Source organism: Schistocerca gregaria, chromosome 7, assembly GCF_023897955.1.
Source record: "Schistocerca gregaria isolate iqSchGreg1 chromosome 7, iqSchGreg1.2, whole genome shotgun sequence".
NCBI lineage: Eukaryota > Metazoa > Arthropoda > Insecta > Orthoptera > Acrididae > Schistocerca > Schistocerca gregaria.
Window position 1 is genome coordinate 304948190 of NC_064926.1, and position 19838 is coordinate 304968027.

General features: G+C 39.7%; 1 protein-coding gene across 1 annotated transcript in view; it reads right to left on the bottom strand.

The window, feature by feature from the left end:
- Positions 1–8161: 8161 nt before the first annotated feature.
- The window catches only part of LOC126281528 (cyclin-dependent kinase inhibitor 1C-like), a 47256-nt gene continuing 35579 nt past the window's right edge, over positions 8162–19838 (bottom strand). Inside the window, exon 2 of the mRNA XM_049980573.1 lies at positions 8162–11587. Coding sequence (XP_049836530.1) covers positions 11481–11587 — 107 coding nt within the window. The 3' untranslated portion in view covers positions 8162–11480. The remainder of the gene's footprint in view (positions 11588–19838) is intronic.

Consider the following 19838-nt stretch of genomic DNA (forward strand, 5'->3'; position numbering starts at 1 on the left):
TTTAAGAATGAAATCATATATTCTCTTTGCTATGAAGTTTTTCAGTCCTGTTACAAAGCTAGTCTGATGATCCACAAATTCTTATTTTGTTCTTTAAGCAGCAGTGTAGAACTATGGCAAACATCTTCATCTGCATCTTCAAAGATACTGCACAAGTCACCATAGGGTGTGTGGTGGAGGGTACCCTGTCCCACTAGCAGTCATTTCCTTTCCTGTTTCACTCGCAAACGGCTGTCTATGTGCCTCCGAAAGAAACTTACATAGCATCAACCTGGGTGTCAGAATCTGCCAAGTACTGTGGACGAACAGTCATTTGGGTTTCACACAATCATTGTTTGCGTGAATATGGTAATTCCTATGGAAGAGATTTGTGGTCTCCAGGAAGGTCGTCCAAATTATACAACAAATTGACATCAGTGACATAGACATATAATTCTTTGTGTCTGTTTGAACATCCTTTTTGAAAGCAAGAATGATCTGCACCTTTTTCTAATCAATAGGACTGCTTCGCTTCTCCAGCAACCTATGGTACATTGCTGCCAGAAGGGGAACAAGTTTTTTTGGATACTTAATAAACAATGGTCTGCAAAACAATGACAGTACAAAATTGTCTACAGCATGTAACATTAATATGCGGGTGATGGAATAGTAATTTACTGAATATGTACAAATACACTTTTTGGGGCTAGTTAAAAATGATATACATAATTAATATACATAATTAATATTTCTCATTATAGTTCTGGTTAGTGTAACATATTGCATAAATTGTGAAATAAAATAACAAGTACTTGTCATATTGATTAATGATGTTTCTGCCAGTTATTTGCGTCTTTCCTGCACGATATTTCAACTGCGTGACTCGCAGTCGTCTTCAGGTGCTGTCCGATACTGATTACAGTGTGGAACGAGTCCGGTATTTATGCCTACATTGTGCTAGGTCTTCCCTGTACAGCCTGCGCCACGTCTGGCGCTCTATCCGTGGTGTGTGCTGACTAATAGCAACGGCTGTAACGTTTTCTTCTATCCGCAGCTGTTCTGAACGCTGCGCGCATACTTTATCATCCATTTGTCAATACAGCTGAATTAAATTCGGAACGTTTTCCAAGCTGTGCTAGACATTTTATCTTCTGATTGCCGTAATTTTAGTCCTTCGGTGAATTAGGACGTTCAGTTACCGTAGTGTGCAGTGTTAGGCGTTCTGTCCAAAGTTCTTGCCCCCCCCCCCCCCCCCCCCCGGAACGGCTGCATTGTTACCGTATTTTCAGGCCGATTGTGTTCAGATTGTCGCTCGAGACTCGGAAGAACGTCCTCAGATATTGTGCCTGTTGTCTTACGCACCATTTCACGTACATCCTTTGTTACATGTACTGGGCTGTTATCTCTAATTCCATCTTTATACTTGTGTCCCTTGGGGTCTGGATGTTGCCCACATTTAGTCTTCAGAAGATCGAGTGCTCGGTTCCACGCCAAGCTCAACTGGAAACTGCTTTCCCGGTTAATGAGATTCTCTGTGACCTTAATCTCAATAGATTCTTTGATGACGCTGTCACAGTATCTTGATGTCCGTGTTAAAATCTTGGCATCATTATACTTCATAGAATGATTGAGTTCTAAACTATGCTCGGCAATCGCTGACTTGGTTGCCTGTCTCAGTCCGGTGCCCCTTTAGTGCTCTTTGCAACTGATGTCAAAGGTCCTGGTCGTCTGGCCAATGTATGCCATACCACATTCACATGATACATGGTAAATGCCTGGTTTCTGTAGATGCAGGTTATCCTTCACACTCCCTATCAGAGCCTTAACCTTGATGGGTGGATGAAACATGCTTTTTATGTTATGTTTGAGGAGAATTGTACAGATTTTGGTAGATATCGTCCCAACATATGGTAAATGTGCAACCTACTGAGTTTCTTCTTGTATCTCTTCAGGAACTGTTGGTGTGGAAACAGGGCACAGTACCTTTTGAGCATCTTGAGAAGAGTATCCATTTTTGTAGAACAGAGATTGTAGATGTTTTATCTCCATCGCCAACTTTACCAAATCTGGCAGAGTCTGTGCCCGTGGATCAGTGCTCTGAGTACACCGTTTTTCTGTGCTGGGTAGTGGCAACTGCTGCCTTGTAGGCACAAGTCGGTGTGAAGGGTTTTGCAGTACACACTGTGACTGAAGGTACCATCTCCTTTCCTCTTAACTAGTACATCTAGGAAAGGGAGTAGTCCATCCTTCTCCAGTTCCATGGTGAACTTAATGTTAGGTTGGCGTGAGTTTAGGTGGTCCAAGAAAACGTCGGACTTTTCCCTCCAATGAGGCCACATGATATGTGTCATCCATGTATGTAAAAAAAGGCACTTGGGTTGACCTGGGGCCAGTGTAAATGCGTCCTCTTCAATCTTTCCATAAAGAGATTGGCCACCACTGGTGAGAATGGGCTGCCCATTGCCACCCCTTCTTTTCTCTCTTAGAATTGACCCCCATATAGGAAGTATGTCGAAGACAGTATGTGTCTGAATAAGTCCAGGAGAGCATCGTCAAACTTTTCTCCATTCAGCTCAAGTGAATCATTCAGTGGGACACGGATGAACAGGGAGACCATGTCAGAGTCTGAGATCTGTAGTTGCCTGAGGCATTGTAGGAAATCCTCTGAATTGCGAATGTTTTGGGCACACACCCACATGTGGCGAGAGCATCTTCTTAAGCTGTTGAGCAGTGAGGTAGGTGGGTTCTGAGTGATACTGGTGCTTTAGCCCTTAACTGCTTAATGGTCTTTCCTGAATGGCCGGTTTCCTTCAGAAGAGCCCTGGTCTTCTTTTTCAACTTGTCTGTGGGATCTCTTTCTACTGGTCTGTCTGCCAGGTCGTCTAGAAATCGTTGCACCTTACTGTCATAATCTGCCTTCTGTGGGATGATGATCACATTCCCCTTATCTCCTGGTAACACCACAATGTGGGCCAACCTCTCATCACCAGAGATGTGTGATTTGGGCATCTTGGCTTTAGTGAGCGCCCTGTGTGTGGGTGTGTGTGTGTAAAAACTGATGACAGTATTTCGAATACAAATGAGTAAGATATGCATGATCACACATAGAGAAGGAACTAACGATTAAATATCTTCTTTTAGTTTTGTAATTTAGGTTTTATTTGAATAGAGATAATTTTCTTATTTTTGTACGTAGTAATTACGTTTCATGCCTTTGAAAGTCATAATCACGGCACACTGAATTGCAACATAATGAATAAGTACATGTTTTATTGAGTATCAGCAGTAGCAGTGGGAATGGCAATTTAACATACACTGCTGGTTAGGACATCGTTTACATGGGTCCATACATCACAGCTTTCAATTATTCATCTTTGTTGCTCATTTACTTGATAGACTGGACCCTCCTTCCAATAGGTCGTCTACTGCACATTTTCTTATCTTCTGGATGTCAGTCCTTTGAACACTGTCCATTCATTTTCATTATGGTAGTAAGTATGTCTTTCATTCCAGTCAGTTGCCTCATCCCTCTGTTGTTTCGATGTCTCCAGTGTACATCTCTAAACTTTTGTGGAGTAGCTTCCAGTTTTATAATGGTTTTCACATTAAAATACGTATCTAATATAAATCAGAACTGGTAACACATTGAGTTATCTTCCATACCAATAAGGGAAGTTTTGTTTCATAAACCATGTACAGTTTACTAGAACCACTGCAGGCTTTTCTTTTTACTCAGTTAAATTATTTTATTGTCTGGGAAGACTTCTTCAGTTTCCACACACAAAAGACTCGGAGACTTCTTTATTAATTCGTATAAATTCTTTCAGATGTTGATAATATATTATTTTAGCTTTCTTGTAACTGATTAAATTCTCAATCCTGCAGTTTGCTCTTCTTGTATTAGCAGTTGACGTTTATCTGAACTACAGGCAGATAGTGGAATATTATCATAAAAACAAAGTTTGGTTACAAGATTTTGCATTAACACATATATTTCTTCAGTATTCCAGTTTAAGGGTCTGAGATTTTCATCTAGAATGGCTAAGGATCGTTTTATTAATGTGGAATCTCCTTGGTAGGTTCATGTTTTGGCACTGCATTTCACATTAGCCTAATTAAGTGTAGTGGGAGCTGTAGAATTTACATGTTCACTTTTATTACCTTTATTCAAGAATTATTGTAATTAGTTTGCTCCAGTACCAATTTCTTACTCATTCTTCCATGATTTCTTCAGTTGGTAGGTTGATGTATATATGCTACAGTGTACTAACATAGCTTGAATTAATGCCTTGTTTCTCAAGTGGTATTTGTACTGATTTTTTTAAAAATGACTAAAAAGTTTTTTCGTCATTTCAGAACCTCACACATAGCAATAAATCATACCCTGAACTTAGCTATATTATTTAATTAATAACTGGTGAATGATGCATTATGCAATGTATACTTCTAAATCAAACTAATTCTTTTACCATATTAAAATAAAAGTTTTCTTCTGTGCAGTTGGTGATAATTTTTGTGAATGTCTTGCACATTCTCTGTTATGAAATAAAATGATACAACTTTGTTCCAGTTTGGGGGGAACAGACATTTTGTAGACAACTTTGTATGTTCCTGTTCCATTATTTTGCCTTCTGGTTTTACCATATACACACAAATGTCATCTCCTGACACCTTTCTTTTATTTTCATCTCCAATAGTTATTACACATCATCTGGTGTAACTGCTAGTGTCATTACTTTGGTTAATTATCAGTTTACCACAACTTTTCTATTGAATTATGCATACATGTAAATAAATTTCATAATTCTTTTATAAATCTCATTACCATTGTAAATGATGAAATGTTGTGTCCTCCCAACCCAGCTCATTTGTTTTGCACTTTTCTTACTACTATTGTTTTCAACTGTTCTCCTCGCCAAATTATCATTGAATCTTCTCACTTAGACACAGAGAAATAATGCAGGACAGTCTACCATGACTTTTATAATTTGCTTGAACCTTTTGCCTTCTCTTTAACCTTTTGTCTTCACTTCTTGTTCTATTTAAGATTTTTTTCTCTTTATTTCTTTTATACTTCAAACATCTTTAATGGTTTGCATGAGTACTTATGAGTCCAACTTCCTGCCCACTGAATCTGTCCCTTGTGGATTCGTATATGTTTGTTCTCTGCACTTTACAAGTTTACGATTCCTTCAAATCAAAAGTGGTTTGTGACCTTCACATCCAGATTAATAAAGCATATTCCGATTTTTCTTTTGCCAGGATATAGTACTAAACTTCTATAAACAACAATATCTAAATTATAAATCAGATCTTTTGTACAGTCATCAAAGAATTTTATGTTAATACCTACATTCCTTTAGTGTATAACAATGGTTGTTTAATCTGAGCTTTGTAAAAAAAGAGAGAAGTGCTCATAAAGGAGAACATGATCAAGTCTGGTTAGCACAATTGACTCCCATTTGCGAAGACAACACTTCAGATCCTTGTCAAGCCATCCACATTAAGGTATTCAATAATTTCCCTAAATGCTTAATGCAAATGCTGGGATGGTTCCTTTCAAAAGTCACGGCAATTTCCTTCCCCATTCTCTCATGGTATGAGCTTGTGCTCTCTCTAATGACCACACTGTTGAGGGGACATTAACCACTAATCTTCTTTCCTTTTTTTAATGAGCTCTGTTGCAGTTTTCATGAGTCAGAACTATTTTGTTATAAGTTTGAAGAAAATAATTATGCAATGTTAACTGAAAATGATATGGATTCTAATATACCAATTATTATCTGATTATATGTTAAATAGGAAAGATAAACAACAAGAACAATATTAACGTACAGTTCAATCCTATGCATGGGTAGCGAATCCATAAAGTATACATAAAGGTATTTTGACGTTGATAAAACAAGAATGAAAGTGTATTAAGTTTCAATATATTTATTACACCACTGAATATTGGAAAACAATGTGGTATTAACTGGAATAACTGTGAGGATGTCAGAAGTATTTCTGCCCAATCAGACCTACAACTTAACAATATCTCAAACCAATATAAAAGGTCACATAATCTCAAGTCAAAGTACCCTTCATAATTATTAAAGTACTAACACAAATGGTGACTTTGGTATTTGTTCATTAGCAACTCTCTGACTGTTAATTTTTATGTGCATACTGGTATTCTACTCCATTTAAATTTTAGGGAAATGTCACCAAAAGCTGTTTCTCCTAGGACATCATTGTACATGTACAAACCCTACAGTAAATTTGCCTAGAGGAGATCCCCAACAGTTGCAACAGACTTGGCACACCTGCTTGGTGCGTCTATCTCAACTATTCACGTAACGTGATTTTGTATGTGTCTCTATGGTAACACCAGTGTCCTCACTGCTCTTCAGACAACTGTTTTTTTTCCTCTGTTGCTGTATGCGCTTCACAGTTGATAGCTGGCAGCAATCATCTCTCATGGACTGTGCTACTGTGAGGAAGCACAGGATGACCTAGTATAGAGAAGAAACTGCATTTAAAACTCTGTCAAGTTATTCTTAGTTAGTGAGTGTTGATTTCCATTATGTCATCCAATGCACAAGCCTGATACTTCCACAAAGCCACAGCCTACATCTTCCCCTCGGCATCATCCATCTCAACTTAGTACTAAACATCACCAGTATCTGTGGCAAAGACAACAGTCGTTATGCAGACTTTCCAATTCATCGGGATATTAGCAATGACTATTTCTATGGTGTATTACTACTGCAGATAACCATCTTTAGTTTCATGTTGTGAGCCAGTTAGAAGTATTGAAACTTAGGAAGTCAAAAAATTTTCCCAGTAAATTTCTAGAACAAATTCTTCAAGTGTGTAAGTCAGTATTAGTCACCGATTTCAGCAGCTTGACATATCATATTCAAGTGATTGCTGTCGTTCCACTGTCTTGAATAACCAATGGCTTAACAAGGCTAAAAATTGAAGAAATATGCCTTCTGTACTGAAACAGATAAGTAGTAATACTGGTAGGATATTGCTCTACAGTACTGAAAAATAGCTCTATCCTAAAAGAGGTTTAATAGAGCAAATATACATGCCAGTTACTCGAGGTGATGTCCTTTTGTGAATATAGGTGACTGCCTTAATTTCCAATAACTTTCATTAAACACTGTCACATGTAACTGAAGCTCTGTTAGAGCAGCTATTTTAAATGTATGTTCATAAACATTCACCTTATGAAGATGTGTCCTGAAACCTACTTGTGACAACAAAACAGTAATTAATATTCACTATGATTTGAAACTCTTCATCATATGGCATTCATAGTCACACTGTAGTACCTTTCACTTTCTGCAATGAATATGGTGCCAACAATGAAAACTCACAATATACCTTGAGGCTGAATAATTTTGTCATACAAAAGAGACTACTTAAGTAACTTAAACAGCAGTGTCAGACAATCCTGTTTTGTTGTTACTTGTGTTTTTCTGTGAACAGCCAGGAGAGGAAAAATGGCAACAATGCACAAAATGTACCTGGTTAACTCATTCTTCATATAATTCCAAGCATTTGACAAACCCCTCGTCCCACTGATGTTGTCTTGTTTTTACTGTCCATCTGATTTGATGTAAACGCAGTAAGTGCACTTAAGGCACATATTTCTAGCACATGCTGGTGGCTTATAGGTGTGCACATTTTGGATATAAGGTTATGTTATTTCATTACTTGTACCAGGACACAGCATAAGACCTGCTTGTAAAATTCTGCAGTTTCACGCCATCTCTTAAAACTCTTCAGCCATTTCAGACCCTGTGCCAGCTGATTTTTCTCCTCTGGAATTCTGACAGTATTAAAATATTGCTTTACTGAAGTCTGCATTGCCCCCATATAATGTAAATATCTTATATTCTGATTGAATTGTTTGATAATTTTACAGTTTACATACCATTTGTGATTTGTGTTTTCCTCATTATGAACAACAGATCAGTCCCTCTTCATACACAGTGTAAGTAGTAAACACCTGGGAGTTTACAGATGACTACCAACCGTTTTCTTCTGTAGAAGTAAGAATATGCTGTCTCCAATTAAAACAATATTTTGAGGGACAAATAGATATCCAGCAGTACTTTTGGAACTTCTATGCAAGATGATTTATGATCAACAGGGAATAAACCAGAGGTACAGTAATAATACAATGTAATATTTTAATGCCAACAAGGGAAGCCATTTATTTGCTCGACTCTCAATATATATTTTTCTTAGTCTGCACAACTCTACAACAATCATTTACAATTATCATTACTTTTTACAATTTTAATATGTGCCACATGACACTTTCATTATAGGGTGACATACAAGTAAGAGTTTGAGATCATATTTTTAAATCACAGGTGTTAAAATAGATATATGGAAATGTATAATGGATCATGTTTACTGGTACACCACTACCTGTTAACAAAAACAAAAAAAACAACACCTAGTATTTTCATAAGGGTAAAACAAAACTGAAGGACACTGAAGCAGTTCTCTTTTAGAGATCATATGGCTATGCAGAACATAGAATCTTTGACTCACATGAATGATGCTACCAATTATATTGCAAATATGAATTACCTACTATGAAAAACATGTATACAAGCTGTAATGATGAACAAATATTGATGAATAAGAGCTGCCTACTGTTACAGCATGGTGGGCCTGATTAACAGAAGTGCCACAGTCATACCACTGCTACAGTAAACCTTCTGATACTACTACCACAATGTCTGAAGAAAATTTTTTAACATCTGTGTAACTGAAATCATTTTGTACTCAAAATTTCTTTGGACACTATACACAAAACATACATTACATTACTTTTTTAAATAATGTGAAGAGACAAAGCATTCCTGTAATAAAATCATACACAACATGTCACTTGTGTCCAGACCCTTATTCTACCCACAGAGATATCTACATAAATTGCGTATTGTCAAAAACCTGTTTGAATTATAAGCTGTCATACAACCAACCTCCAATTACAAAACAGTCCAAAGTCTGTACAGAGCAACTGCAAATTCAATAACCACAAAGTGTTTAATGATAACTGTGAGTAGTAACTTACATCATACGGAATGTGTTGGTCGCCTGTCACCACTATGCAAGTTGAGAATAAATTCAGAGATCTAATGAATAATATTCGAGTACTGTATGATGAGTCTGTATACTAAAACTGAATATTGGCAATAAAAAATAATTTTAAAGAGGAACCTTGACAGTCATAACCAACACATTCTTACATAATATTAACAATATTCATTATGAAATCTGTAATAGTATCAAAAATATTAACAACATTAGAAATCAGCTTCTTCTGTGTCAATGCTTGTCTTTGTGATACACAATCATGCAAAAGAGTTGTTCATGGTCACAAGAGGGCCAAATACACATATTTTACAATTGCTACTCAAATTCAGAACAGGTAGTTTTCTAGCTCAGAAGTAATATAGATAATTTTGTACACAAAATATTCTTAAATCTGTTACAGTTACCTACAATGAAACCATGCAAACCTAATTTAGCTAATACTTTTCAGACACACAGAGCACACAAATCATACAACATTCATATATTAACTTTAAAAATTCTTTATTATAACCTGACTTGAGAAGGAAATTCGTTAAAATGCACCAAAATAATTTTGATGAGTGTCTAATAAATTACTTCATAGAATGCATCTTTATAAATAAAACAAATTATGAGAATACATTCACAAAAAATGAGCAACAGTGTGCCTGTTTGGTTGAAGTTATTGACTGAAATTTTTGTCTGAAACAAAGGCACAGTTTCTAATCCCACAAAACACTGCACATAATTTTTTGTTTTAGTTCTTTTTTACTACTGTGTGTAGGATATTACATCATCTATAGCTAAACCTCACAGAGTGCACTTCTGGAAAAACCTACACATTACAGAATAACATATCACAACATACCGTAAGCACAAATAAAGACATCAAAAAAATATGAATAATTGAATTTTGTTCATATTAAAAAGGTAATTACCCCTGAGATATCAACTTTCTTCACTCTAGATGAATGGTCCTAGTACACATTTCTCCTATAATGGCCCATTACTTGGTCTCTTAATAAGCTTTTTCTATTTTCAAAAGTGCATAAACACACAAAAGAAACCTGTTTGTAAATTCATAAAAACATACTTATGGGTAAAAATATGTGGAGATCAAAGAACTGGGAGTGGTGCTAGATATGACATGGTGTAATAGGTGGGATGTCAATCAAACAGGGCTTTATCTTTGGTAGATTTACTGCATATTCAACAATGGCAACTAGGATTATAAGAGATCAAGACTTGCCTTTAACTTGCCCAGCTATAATCATCTATTGATGTGAAACATGACTGCAGTATTGAACCCATCGCAGAAATCTTGCTTGGGTTTAAAAAAAGAAGTGTGAGAATGAACTTAGTGCAAAACAATCTAGATAATATCTAAGTGGATTAATATTGGTGTATGGATAGTCATTGCAATGTGTATTTTCAAAGTTATCCATGATATAAACGATTCAGTTTCATGCTGTGTGACAGAAGTCCACTTTAATAAAAATTGTAAGGCTAATGCCCTATTTGTTATTTTTTTTTTTTTTTTTTTGCACCCTACCCACATTTTCTGTCAGAGAACAGAAATCAGTTTCATGAATGATAGCTGTTCTGTTACAGAAAATTAAAAGTGTCTTCCAGATGAAGAAATGACAAAGAAGTTGTAATATTTCAAATGTTAATACACCAATTTCCTCAGAATCTAAAACTAAAATAACATTACTATGAAGTTTCTGGAATTAGTATTCCAAAAGCACCATAGTAGAGTTATCTTGAGCAACAAGAAACTGAACCATTGACATCATAATAATGTGAAAATGGTCATTTGCAACTGATGCATAAGTTTTGTCAATATCAATGAAGTTTCTGAAACAACTGTTTCAGAAGCATCACAGCAGTGCAAACCTAAGACACCAGTATATAAGTGGGATTCTGTCTAAAGAAAGTGGAAGAGCTGAAATGTTAAGGAAGTATTCAACTGTTCATTGTTACAGAAGGCTTCAGAAACATTTGAGCTGTAACCACTTGTATTTACACTGCATCTGTTCTATCTACAAAGATAAAATAGGGGCAGAGGAAGAGTGACAGTGCAAGAGCACACATTATTACTTTCTTAAATGAAAGGTGTTACATGCATTGTCAGTTTACCACATCTTCCTTCTCAATATGATAAGACCAGCCAAAGAGTGGTTTTGCACTCTAATCCAGCACCATCCCTTGCTTTATTCAAAAACATCTAATAATAAAAATTTAAAACAAAATAAAAATAATTTACAATGCTATACATCTGCAGTAACAACTGCACAAATATACTCACATGTAGCTCAAATGATAAACTAAGTTACCAGCAAATAATTGTACATTTTAATTGTAATAAACTTTACGAGATCGTAGAAAGTATTGTTACTGGAATAGTGATGTTCTTAACTGTGTGTCTTCTTTGCTTGTTTTACAGATGGCCCCTCCTGTGCTATCTTGTTTGGTTTGGTGCCAGTGGGGCCACTTGTCCTCTTTCTGCTCTTCATGAAATCTGAAACAAGAGAAATGCTACATGTAAAAGTGTGTTGAAGTCAGATGAACTAGAGAACTGCCATGAACAATTGCAAAGTACAGGAGAACGTGTAAGATGACACGAAAACAGTGGAAACACTTAAGTTACAGAGATTACATGATAAATCATTTCAGATTATCACTTTGTTCTCACTCACAGACAAGGTAGCAAAAATTCCACTCTGCATCAGTTTTAGCATTTCAGTAACAAAAATGTGGACCAATCTAGCTGAATGATAAGCAGACTAACACCTTTAAGATGCTAGCACATTGTGTCTTATTGCAGGCATTACTGCTTACCTGTCTGCTTCCACATTTTTGCCAGAAAATACCAAAACCACAGTAAAAGAGATAAAAGTCCTTACTGGGACATTAATTATCATATGCATGTTCAGGAAGAGGAAAAATGTTCTAAGTAAGTACTTAGACAACACAGAAACAATATGCAATATAAGCTGTAGTTGGAGAAAGTGATGAAATGAGTGAAGTAACAAAGTTTGCAGCAGGGAGTGCAAATATAAACAATTGCAAAACTTTTGTTCACTACAATTCTAGCTCCGTTTAATTGACAAAATGGTTTTCGGCATCATTACTTTCATAATAATGTATTTAGCACTGACATTTTAGAAGTACGTATCCTATCCGTGTCAAAACTGGAATACAGCACTGCAGCCAACAAACAAACTGAAAACCCCCATTTTCATCCATAATTAAAGAAATATAAAAAGAATAGTATCTCTTCTGCATCATTATGGCAATTTTGTAACATGCTGTAAGTTTGTGAATAAGTATCCTGATGGTTATAAACTAGCTACATGTATTTTTTTTTTTTTTTGTTTGTTTGTTGTTGAAGTCATCAATATCTACTGGTCACTGTAAGAATGAAGGAAGGAAGGAATTTCCTATGGCTTTGTGAGAAACTCCTCTACATCTGCTACACTTATTTTAAGCAAAGGCACAGAGAAACTTACGTCCCCTGTCCAAGAGAGATGGCACTGTGGCTATGGCATTGGACTCATATTCTGGAGAAGGGGACTTCAATTACGCATTTATTCAGAAACAATGTGAGTTCAAGAGCTCAACACGTAAAAGCTTCACAAGTGATAACCAAAAATGAAAAGTGTTTGTGCATACTCTCAGTACCAAAGATGACGTTGGGTACGAAATAACAACTCCCATGCTTCCAATATGTCGAAGCATCTTCCTTAATGTTTATCTGTGTTCACAGGACGAGTCACATAACATAATAACAGTAATAAGCTTTTATCACAGTAGTCGCCTACTTAGCAGCTTCGAATGCAGTTACAAAGTTTATACATAGTTGAAGAAACTCTCTCTCTCTCTCTCTCTCTCTCTCTCTCTCTCTCTCTCTCTCTCTCTCTTCCTTCAATGTCTCAGTTGATAAAAGAGGTAGGACTACAGAATTACGTGCCCCACTACATACTATCAGCTGCTGAAAAACTCCTGACTCCTTCTCTAAATAAATCATGTTTTATGTTTATGCCCCTCACCCAGTACATGGGATGTCTCTCCTATGAGTTAATAGGCACATTTTCTCTGGTGTTTCGGCAAATATTTGCAAATTTAGTTTTTGGGGTATGTAGCTGGTGTCAGTCCTAACAAATACTGCTCATCACATATATCATGTGATGCGCAGAGTCAATGGAAAGTGTCGGTTTGTGTCCCTTCGCAAACAGGACAATTTTTTATGTGAGAATTTTACGTGTTCATCGGATTGAGTGGTCTCATATTAGTCTAGCGCGATATTCGTGTCATCTACAGGGCGATTCGGTGATTTCATCAACAGGATAATTCCGTGACGATGTTGCAAACTTTCGTGGATGGATGGAGATGCGTACATGTGTCAAGCTGAGGTAGGGGACCCTGGTTCGGGAACGACCGAATCAGAAAGTCAGAACCTGCTTCTTCTACAGATCAATACTGCGGACAGCGCAGACAAAGCTAACCGACGTGGAAAAGTACAGCGCTCGACCGTGGTGGGATGTCGCGACCAGATTAGCTTTCCGGTCGGTGGCAGAGCAAGGCGTGGGGTCGCGCGTGACCCATATTCCGACCGCCAGATGGCCGCAACGGGCAAAGCACACATCTGTACGACTGTGGCCGGATGGAGATATCTGCACGCGCGAGGTCGCACCGTTGTCACCCGATAACACTTGTGCTAGATGCGCAAAACCCAACGCCGGACCGGCCGGAGTGCCCGAGTAGTTCTAGGCGATACAGACTGGAGCCGCGCGACCGCTACGGTCGCAGGTTCGAATCCTGCCTCGGTCATGGATGTGTGTGATGTCCTTAGCTTAGTTAGGTTTAAGTAGTTCTAAGTTCTAGGGGACTGATAGCCTCAGCAGTTAAGTCCCACAGTTCTCAGAGCCATCATTTGACCCCAACGCGGGGAGCAGTTCTGGACTCAACCTGTTTGTTGTCCGAGTACGTCTCCACCCTGCCAAGGTATATATCCGTACCGAAACATCGGGATTTGGGACACTCGCTAATACTCTGCTACGACGTTTCATGCATATTGTGCCTGATAATTCGATGATTTTCTATTTCCTTTCACTGCGTTCAGCGGCATCACTGCACCCCCAGTGAGAAAATATATCTACATGGTTAAGAAATTAGTAATGTAATGAAGAACACAGAGACACAATGATATCCATATGGCATTTGTTGACCCTCCGTAGGCCGCTCTCTGACAGACGAAACTTAGCAGACTCAAAATAAACGGACACCTATTTTCGCTTATGGGTTACTGAGAAGTTTCGAGAGATTTTATCAGCCTGCTCGCGCATTGTAGCGGTAAGCGACTGGGTAGTGCAGTGGTTAAGAGCACATTTTCGATTTTCTGGTCGGGCTCTGTGACCCAGCGGTTCTACGCGCTAAGTCCGGAACCGCGCTGCTGCTACGCTCGCAGGTTCGAATCCTGTTTCGGGCATGGATGTGTGTGATGTCCTTATTCTGGAATCCTCTGTGTCAGAGAGACCTATCCAGGGTCCTTGTGAGGAAACGCCTTGGACTATACGTATCCGAGGTGGTACAAGACATTCCGAATTCTGGGAATAACGAGTATAAAACAAAGATGGGAGTCAAGTAGCTTATGAAACCTACGGTAACAAATCCGCAAGCTGCGGACAGAATGAGAAAATTGACCAAGGAAGCGGAGGGTGGCGGTGCTCGTAATGCTTATTTGACACAAGTTATTCCTTATGAACCATCTACGAGAACAGAGGAAAAAACTGCTACTTGTTGAGTACATCACTGAGACGCCGCTATCACAGCAACGTCAATCATATTGCTACGGGTTACTATGTCGAGCGATATGAAGTGTAGTGACCTCGCGAATGTAGGGGGCGGGGAGCATGCTCCGTTTAGCTGGAAGGTTTCAGGGTAAGCTTCGGTTAGCAGTCAACAAAATACTCATATTTGCATGTATTTTGGAGGGAGCAAAACGTGCCGCTCGAAAGCTCCGTCATTATGCGACTATATCGGCTGTAATTTCAAAAGAACGACTCTTCAGTGTATGTAGGTAACAATTTAACAGTGCTTAATTACACGCTACTTAAATATTAAACGAATTAAGAATTACTTTGAGAAATTACCTTCCATTTCAACTAAAGCAACGTGTTGGGAACTGTGAACTTATCCATACTTAGAGAGTCTTGTAATATATACCGCTAAAAAAAATTGGCAAAGCCGTCTTCAACCAGAAGCTTGGTTTGAACTCCACAAAGCTTTACAAGGCAAGGTCCTTTTGGTGGTGGTATACCCTTCCTTTTTCCGACGCAGCTAGTTATGTGGGACCTATACTTTAACGTGGATTCCGAACAATAGTGAAACTCTGAATTTTTCGTATTGATTCAAATGGCTCTGAGCACTATGCGACTTAACTGCTGAGGTCATCAGTCGCCTAGAACTTAGAACTAATTAAACCTAACTTACCTAAGGACATCACACACATCCATGCCCGAGACAGGATTCGAACCTGCGACCGTAGCGGTCGCCCGGTTCCAGAGTGTAGCGCCCAGAACCGCACGGCCACTCCGGCCGGCCTTTTTCGTATTAATAAATCAATGTCAGAGATGAAAGGAGCGATAGCCAAAAAAATCCTACTGTTATATTGGTGATCGAACCCCCGACCTTTATAGCTGGTGACACTAAGCTAGGAACTAAATTTATCGAAATCATTAATTTCTGTTAATGGGGCATCCACAACTGTTATGTAAATTATTCATTATTGAAATTTCCGCTACAACTGTGCAGAATGTGTATTACCTGACGTATTACACGACCCGGTTTCGGAGTCTCGGCCCAATCTTCAAGTGTACCGAAAATCAGTACGAAGTGTACATGTCCAATTTCCATACTATCTCTGATGAGCCATGCACGGCAGATGTGCTGCCTTTTAACTTAAAGGAGATTGGGCTGAGACCCCGAAACCAGTTTGTGTAAGATTTCAGTAATCAATTTCAATTATGAAGAATTATTCAAATCAGTTCCACATGTTGCCACTGGAACATGAAACCGACGGATTCATGTGCACCAATGAGTCAGCCAGCTGATTTAAGGCTTCCTTCATGTGACTCGAAACATCATCTTCTTAAAGCCAGCCTCTTCTCTGACACGTCTCGAAGCTAATACGGGACTTTCGTCAGAAGTGGCCGCAGCCAACAGGCGAGGTCACATGGTGATACACGCTGACTCAGGCGCAGTGGTAACCGGTAGCCACTCATGCGGAAATCACCGTCCGGTCGGTGACGCATCGGTGGGCCTGGGGACAAAGCCACGGCTGTGCTGTCTTCAGCACGCGCTATCTCTTCCGGCCTGGCTACATTTCCAGGCAACTGATTCACGGCGGCGGGGCGTGTCGCCGCCGAGGTGTATCGTTGACATTTGTCAGCACCTGGTTCAACGCAATGTACATACGTTCTCCTTTTTCCATCTCATTCTGCGCATGCGCATTGTGACAGCAGCCTTAGTCATTTCCTGGCAACACGAGGCAGCCTGCCAGTCTGCAGCTAAATTCCGAGTCTACCTCATCATTAATCAGACTGGTGACTCAAACGAGCCTGCACCATTTTTATTTCTGGGGCCATCCTCAAAACGTTCCAAAGACTGAACTACCCATCTATTTCACGGGGAGCTTCTCACTTTTACTATCCCGGAGGAGTGGCAAGGACTGAGAAATGGTGTTATACTGATGTGTCCCCTGCTGCTACGACTGCATTTAGAATTATTTATGCTCCATATTCGTTGAGGAAAGAAGAATCCAATATCACTTGACGCTACAGGACTCATGAAATGTATGTCGCCACATTTACAGCTCGTTTTTGTACACGAAAATTAGCTGTACCAGTTAAAAGTGAAGTGAAAAAGTGTGTGAAAAACATAGTATGTAATAATAATTCGTGAAGAAACATACCAAAGACTTTCATCCAGCACGACGAAAAATACATCCGTCAAAAGAAAAACCATACAAGCACATCAACCAGTACAATCCCCTCTTTAAAAACCTGACGCAGTTTCAAGAACAAACCGAGACCCACTGACGATGACAAGCAGTTGTCGAAACATGTTTGACTACAGCACGACGATTTTTTAACGGAAGGCGGTTTTAAGACCCAAATTTAAGTCGCAAAGGCAGAAAAGCGAAAAAAGGTGATTACAATCACAGCAGTATGACTATAGACCAAAATGCCTTGCATCCTAACATCAGAATTAGCATCTTATATACAGAAGTCAAACGGTGTCATTCCTACTCCGTCCCATAGGCATCTGGTGTCTGTTAAGCACAGTGACACTCTGCAACAAATAGCTATAATGTACATTATGAAATTTCTTGTGGGAAAGCGACGCAAAGAGTTTATCGTTAGTTGTTTACTTTTTTCATAATCTCGAGCAGTCGTTGGATTTTCCACACGCCACAATGCGAATATTCCACTCGTAGCACCGTACACAGGACTTGTCGCGACACTTTAAAACTGCCGGTCGAGACACGAAACCGGTCGTACTTTTTCCGTGAGTAATTCTGTTATCGGTTGGGCCAAAGGCGATCCACCGCAGAGCTTTAAGTTGTAGCTAGCTGCAAGCTCGACATTCTCTGCCCCACCAACGTACATTCAAATGATAGTGAATTGGATGGCTGTTCAGGTCTTAACAAACAATCGTTTGCTGGGCACTTCCTTACATAGGCCTGTCGCCGAATTATTTACGTGCCAAACACACAAATCCTAACTATTTTAAGTCCAACGCGGCTGTGGAATTCATCAGAGACTGGCAGAACGCCTCTGGCGTCTGCATGTCGCTAGTGTCAGGCTTGAAAGCGTTTCTTGTTTCCGCCGGCTCGTTAGCTCATTACGTCCTCCGCTCGCGCCCGATAATAACACTGGGGAACACGACTGGAGCACCGTTTAATTTGGGGCCAATCCGTTCACACCCGCCGCTGCCCTTTGTGTGCAAATGGCCGAGCTGAGTGACGTCCAATCCTTGCCCACCTCTTTTCTATTCTAATGTTCTGATTTGCAGGCGCCCTCCTCGCCGTATAAATATTCAGCTATTGTTGTCTGGGCCACTTTCTCCGCAAACAGTTCCTGCCCCACCCGTAGACAAGGCGCTGCGTCCGTTACTTTTTTTTTATCGTTATGCAAAGATGTAATGTCTACTGTGTACGAACTCACATACGTGGAACGTCACTAAATAGCTGGTTGCGCATCTCTGGTAATCCATTCAGTGTACAGGACAAACCTTTTACTCTGTAGAGGAGAGTGTATTCTGTTGATAGTCCCTGCCACGAACAGTTGTTACCGTGGTACAAATAAGACACTCTTGTCCGGACCTGTGACTATCCAAGCCGATCTGAGGCCAAAGCGGAATCCCCTGTTCGAATTCTGTGATGTCAACAATGTTTTCCTCAGCGAGAGAGCACTGGCAAGGCATGGATCTTACTCCTGAGGAAAACTGGAGAACTGCCCTGCTTTAGAAAAGTTATGTGTACCAATCCAACATGGTAAAGAGGAGAGAATTCGTGGCGTTTGGAAAGTTGTAGACAGACCCTGGAAGAAGTGAGGCTGCGATGGAATGTCGTTAGTCATGCCCGGATAATTCTGCAAGAGCGCTGTACGTAAAACGTAAGATTTTTCATTTGCAATCAGACTCGCTATAGATCATAATGAAGTCTTAACTTGCATGAATGTTTTTTCAGAAGTTTTATCTTTCCCCCATGTTACCGGAAGGTACATGGTCGATAGCCGCTAAGTACAGTCGACTGTTATTCCCCTTCAGCTGCATGTTTCAGAACTGTGTGAGACAGCAAAAGTGTGCGAGTCTCTTCTCTTTCTTAGGCCCAATTAGGGGACCTGTCAGCCCCCGGTAGTTGAGGAAAAAAAAACAACAGGGTCGGAGATTTTCTCCGCTCAGGGACTGGGTGTTTTGTTGTCCTAATCATCATCATTTCATACCCATCGACGCGCAAGTCGCCGAAGTGGCGTCAAATCGAAAGACTTGCACCAAGCGAGCGGTCTACCCGACGGGAGGGCCTCGTCACACGACATTATTGTTTCGCAGGATCCATTATTATGGCGAACGGTCTACCCAACCCAGACTGGGGGCTGTAGTCACACGTCATTTATTTTTATTTGCCCTGAAACCAAAGCTCCATAGCATAGAAAGAGGTAGAATGTAAGACATATCACTGATAAAAAACAGACGACGAAAAGGAAAAAAAAAGGGCTTTCATCAGTATTTCTTATTACACTTCCGCGGACTAAAGTGGTTGGTACGCAAGACCCTATATGCAACCACGGTGATATGTTGGAAATTTTGCGCAAACGCTATCGTGAGCTGTTGGCTAAGTAGATCTGGTTCACACCAAGGCTTTGAGCCAGCTTTCACCCTGGTTCGCATTCGGCGTGAAAGCGGACATCCCCACCCGCGTGTGCTACAGTGTTCGGATTAAGTTCGCAGAAGTCGGGATGAGTGCCGCACTGGTGAAACGGAAAATATAAACAAAAAACCGCGGCCGGCTTGCACTAAAGAAAAATGACTCCCTGTCCGAAAATGCATAGCGGGCCCATTTGCACAGGTCTTCCAGCGTATACCTTACTGATTCTGTTAGAACGTGCGTGTTAAGTCAAGCCCTCCGGCGTCTTGTGAAACACTGAGATTTCACTAACAGCCGCCAATTGTACTTCGGGGCCACATGTGCGACCAATCACACTGAA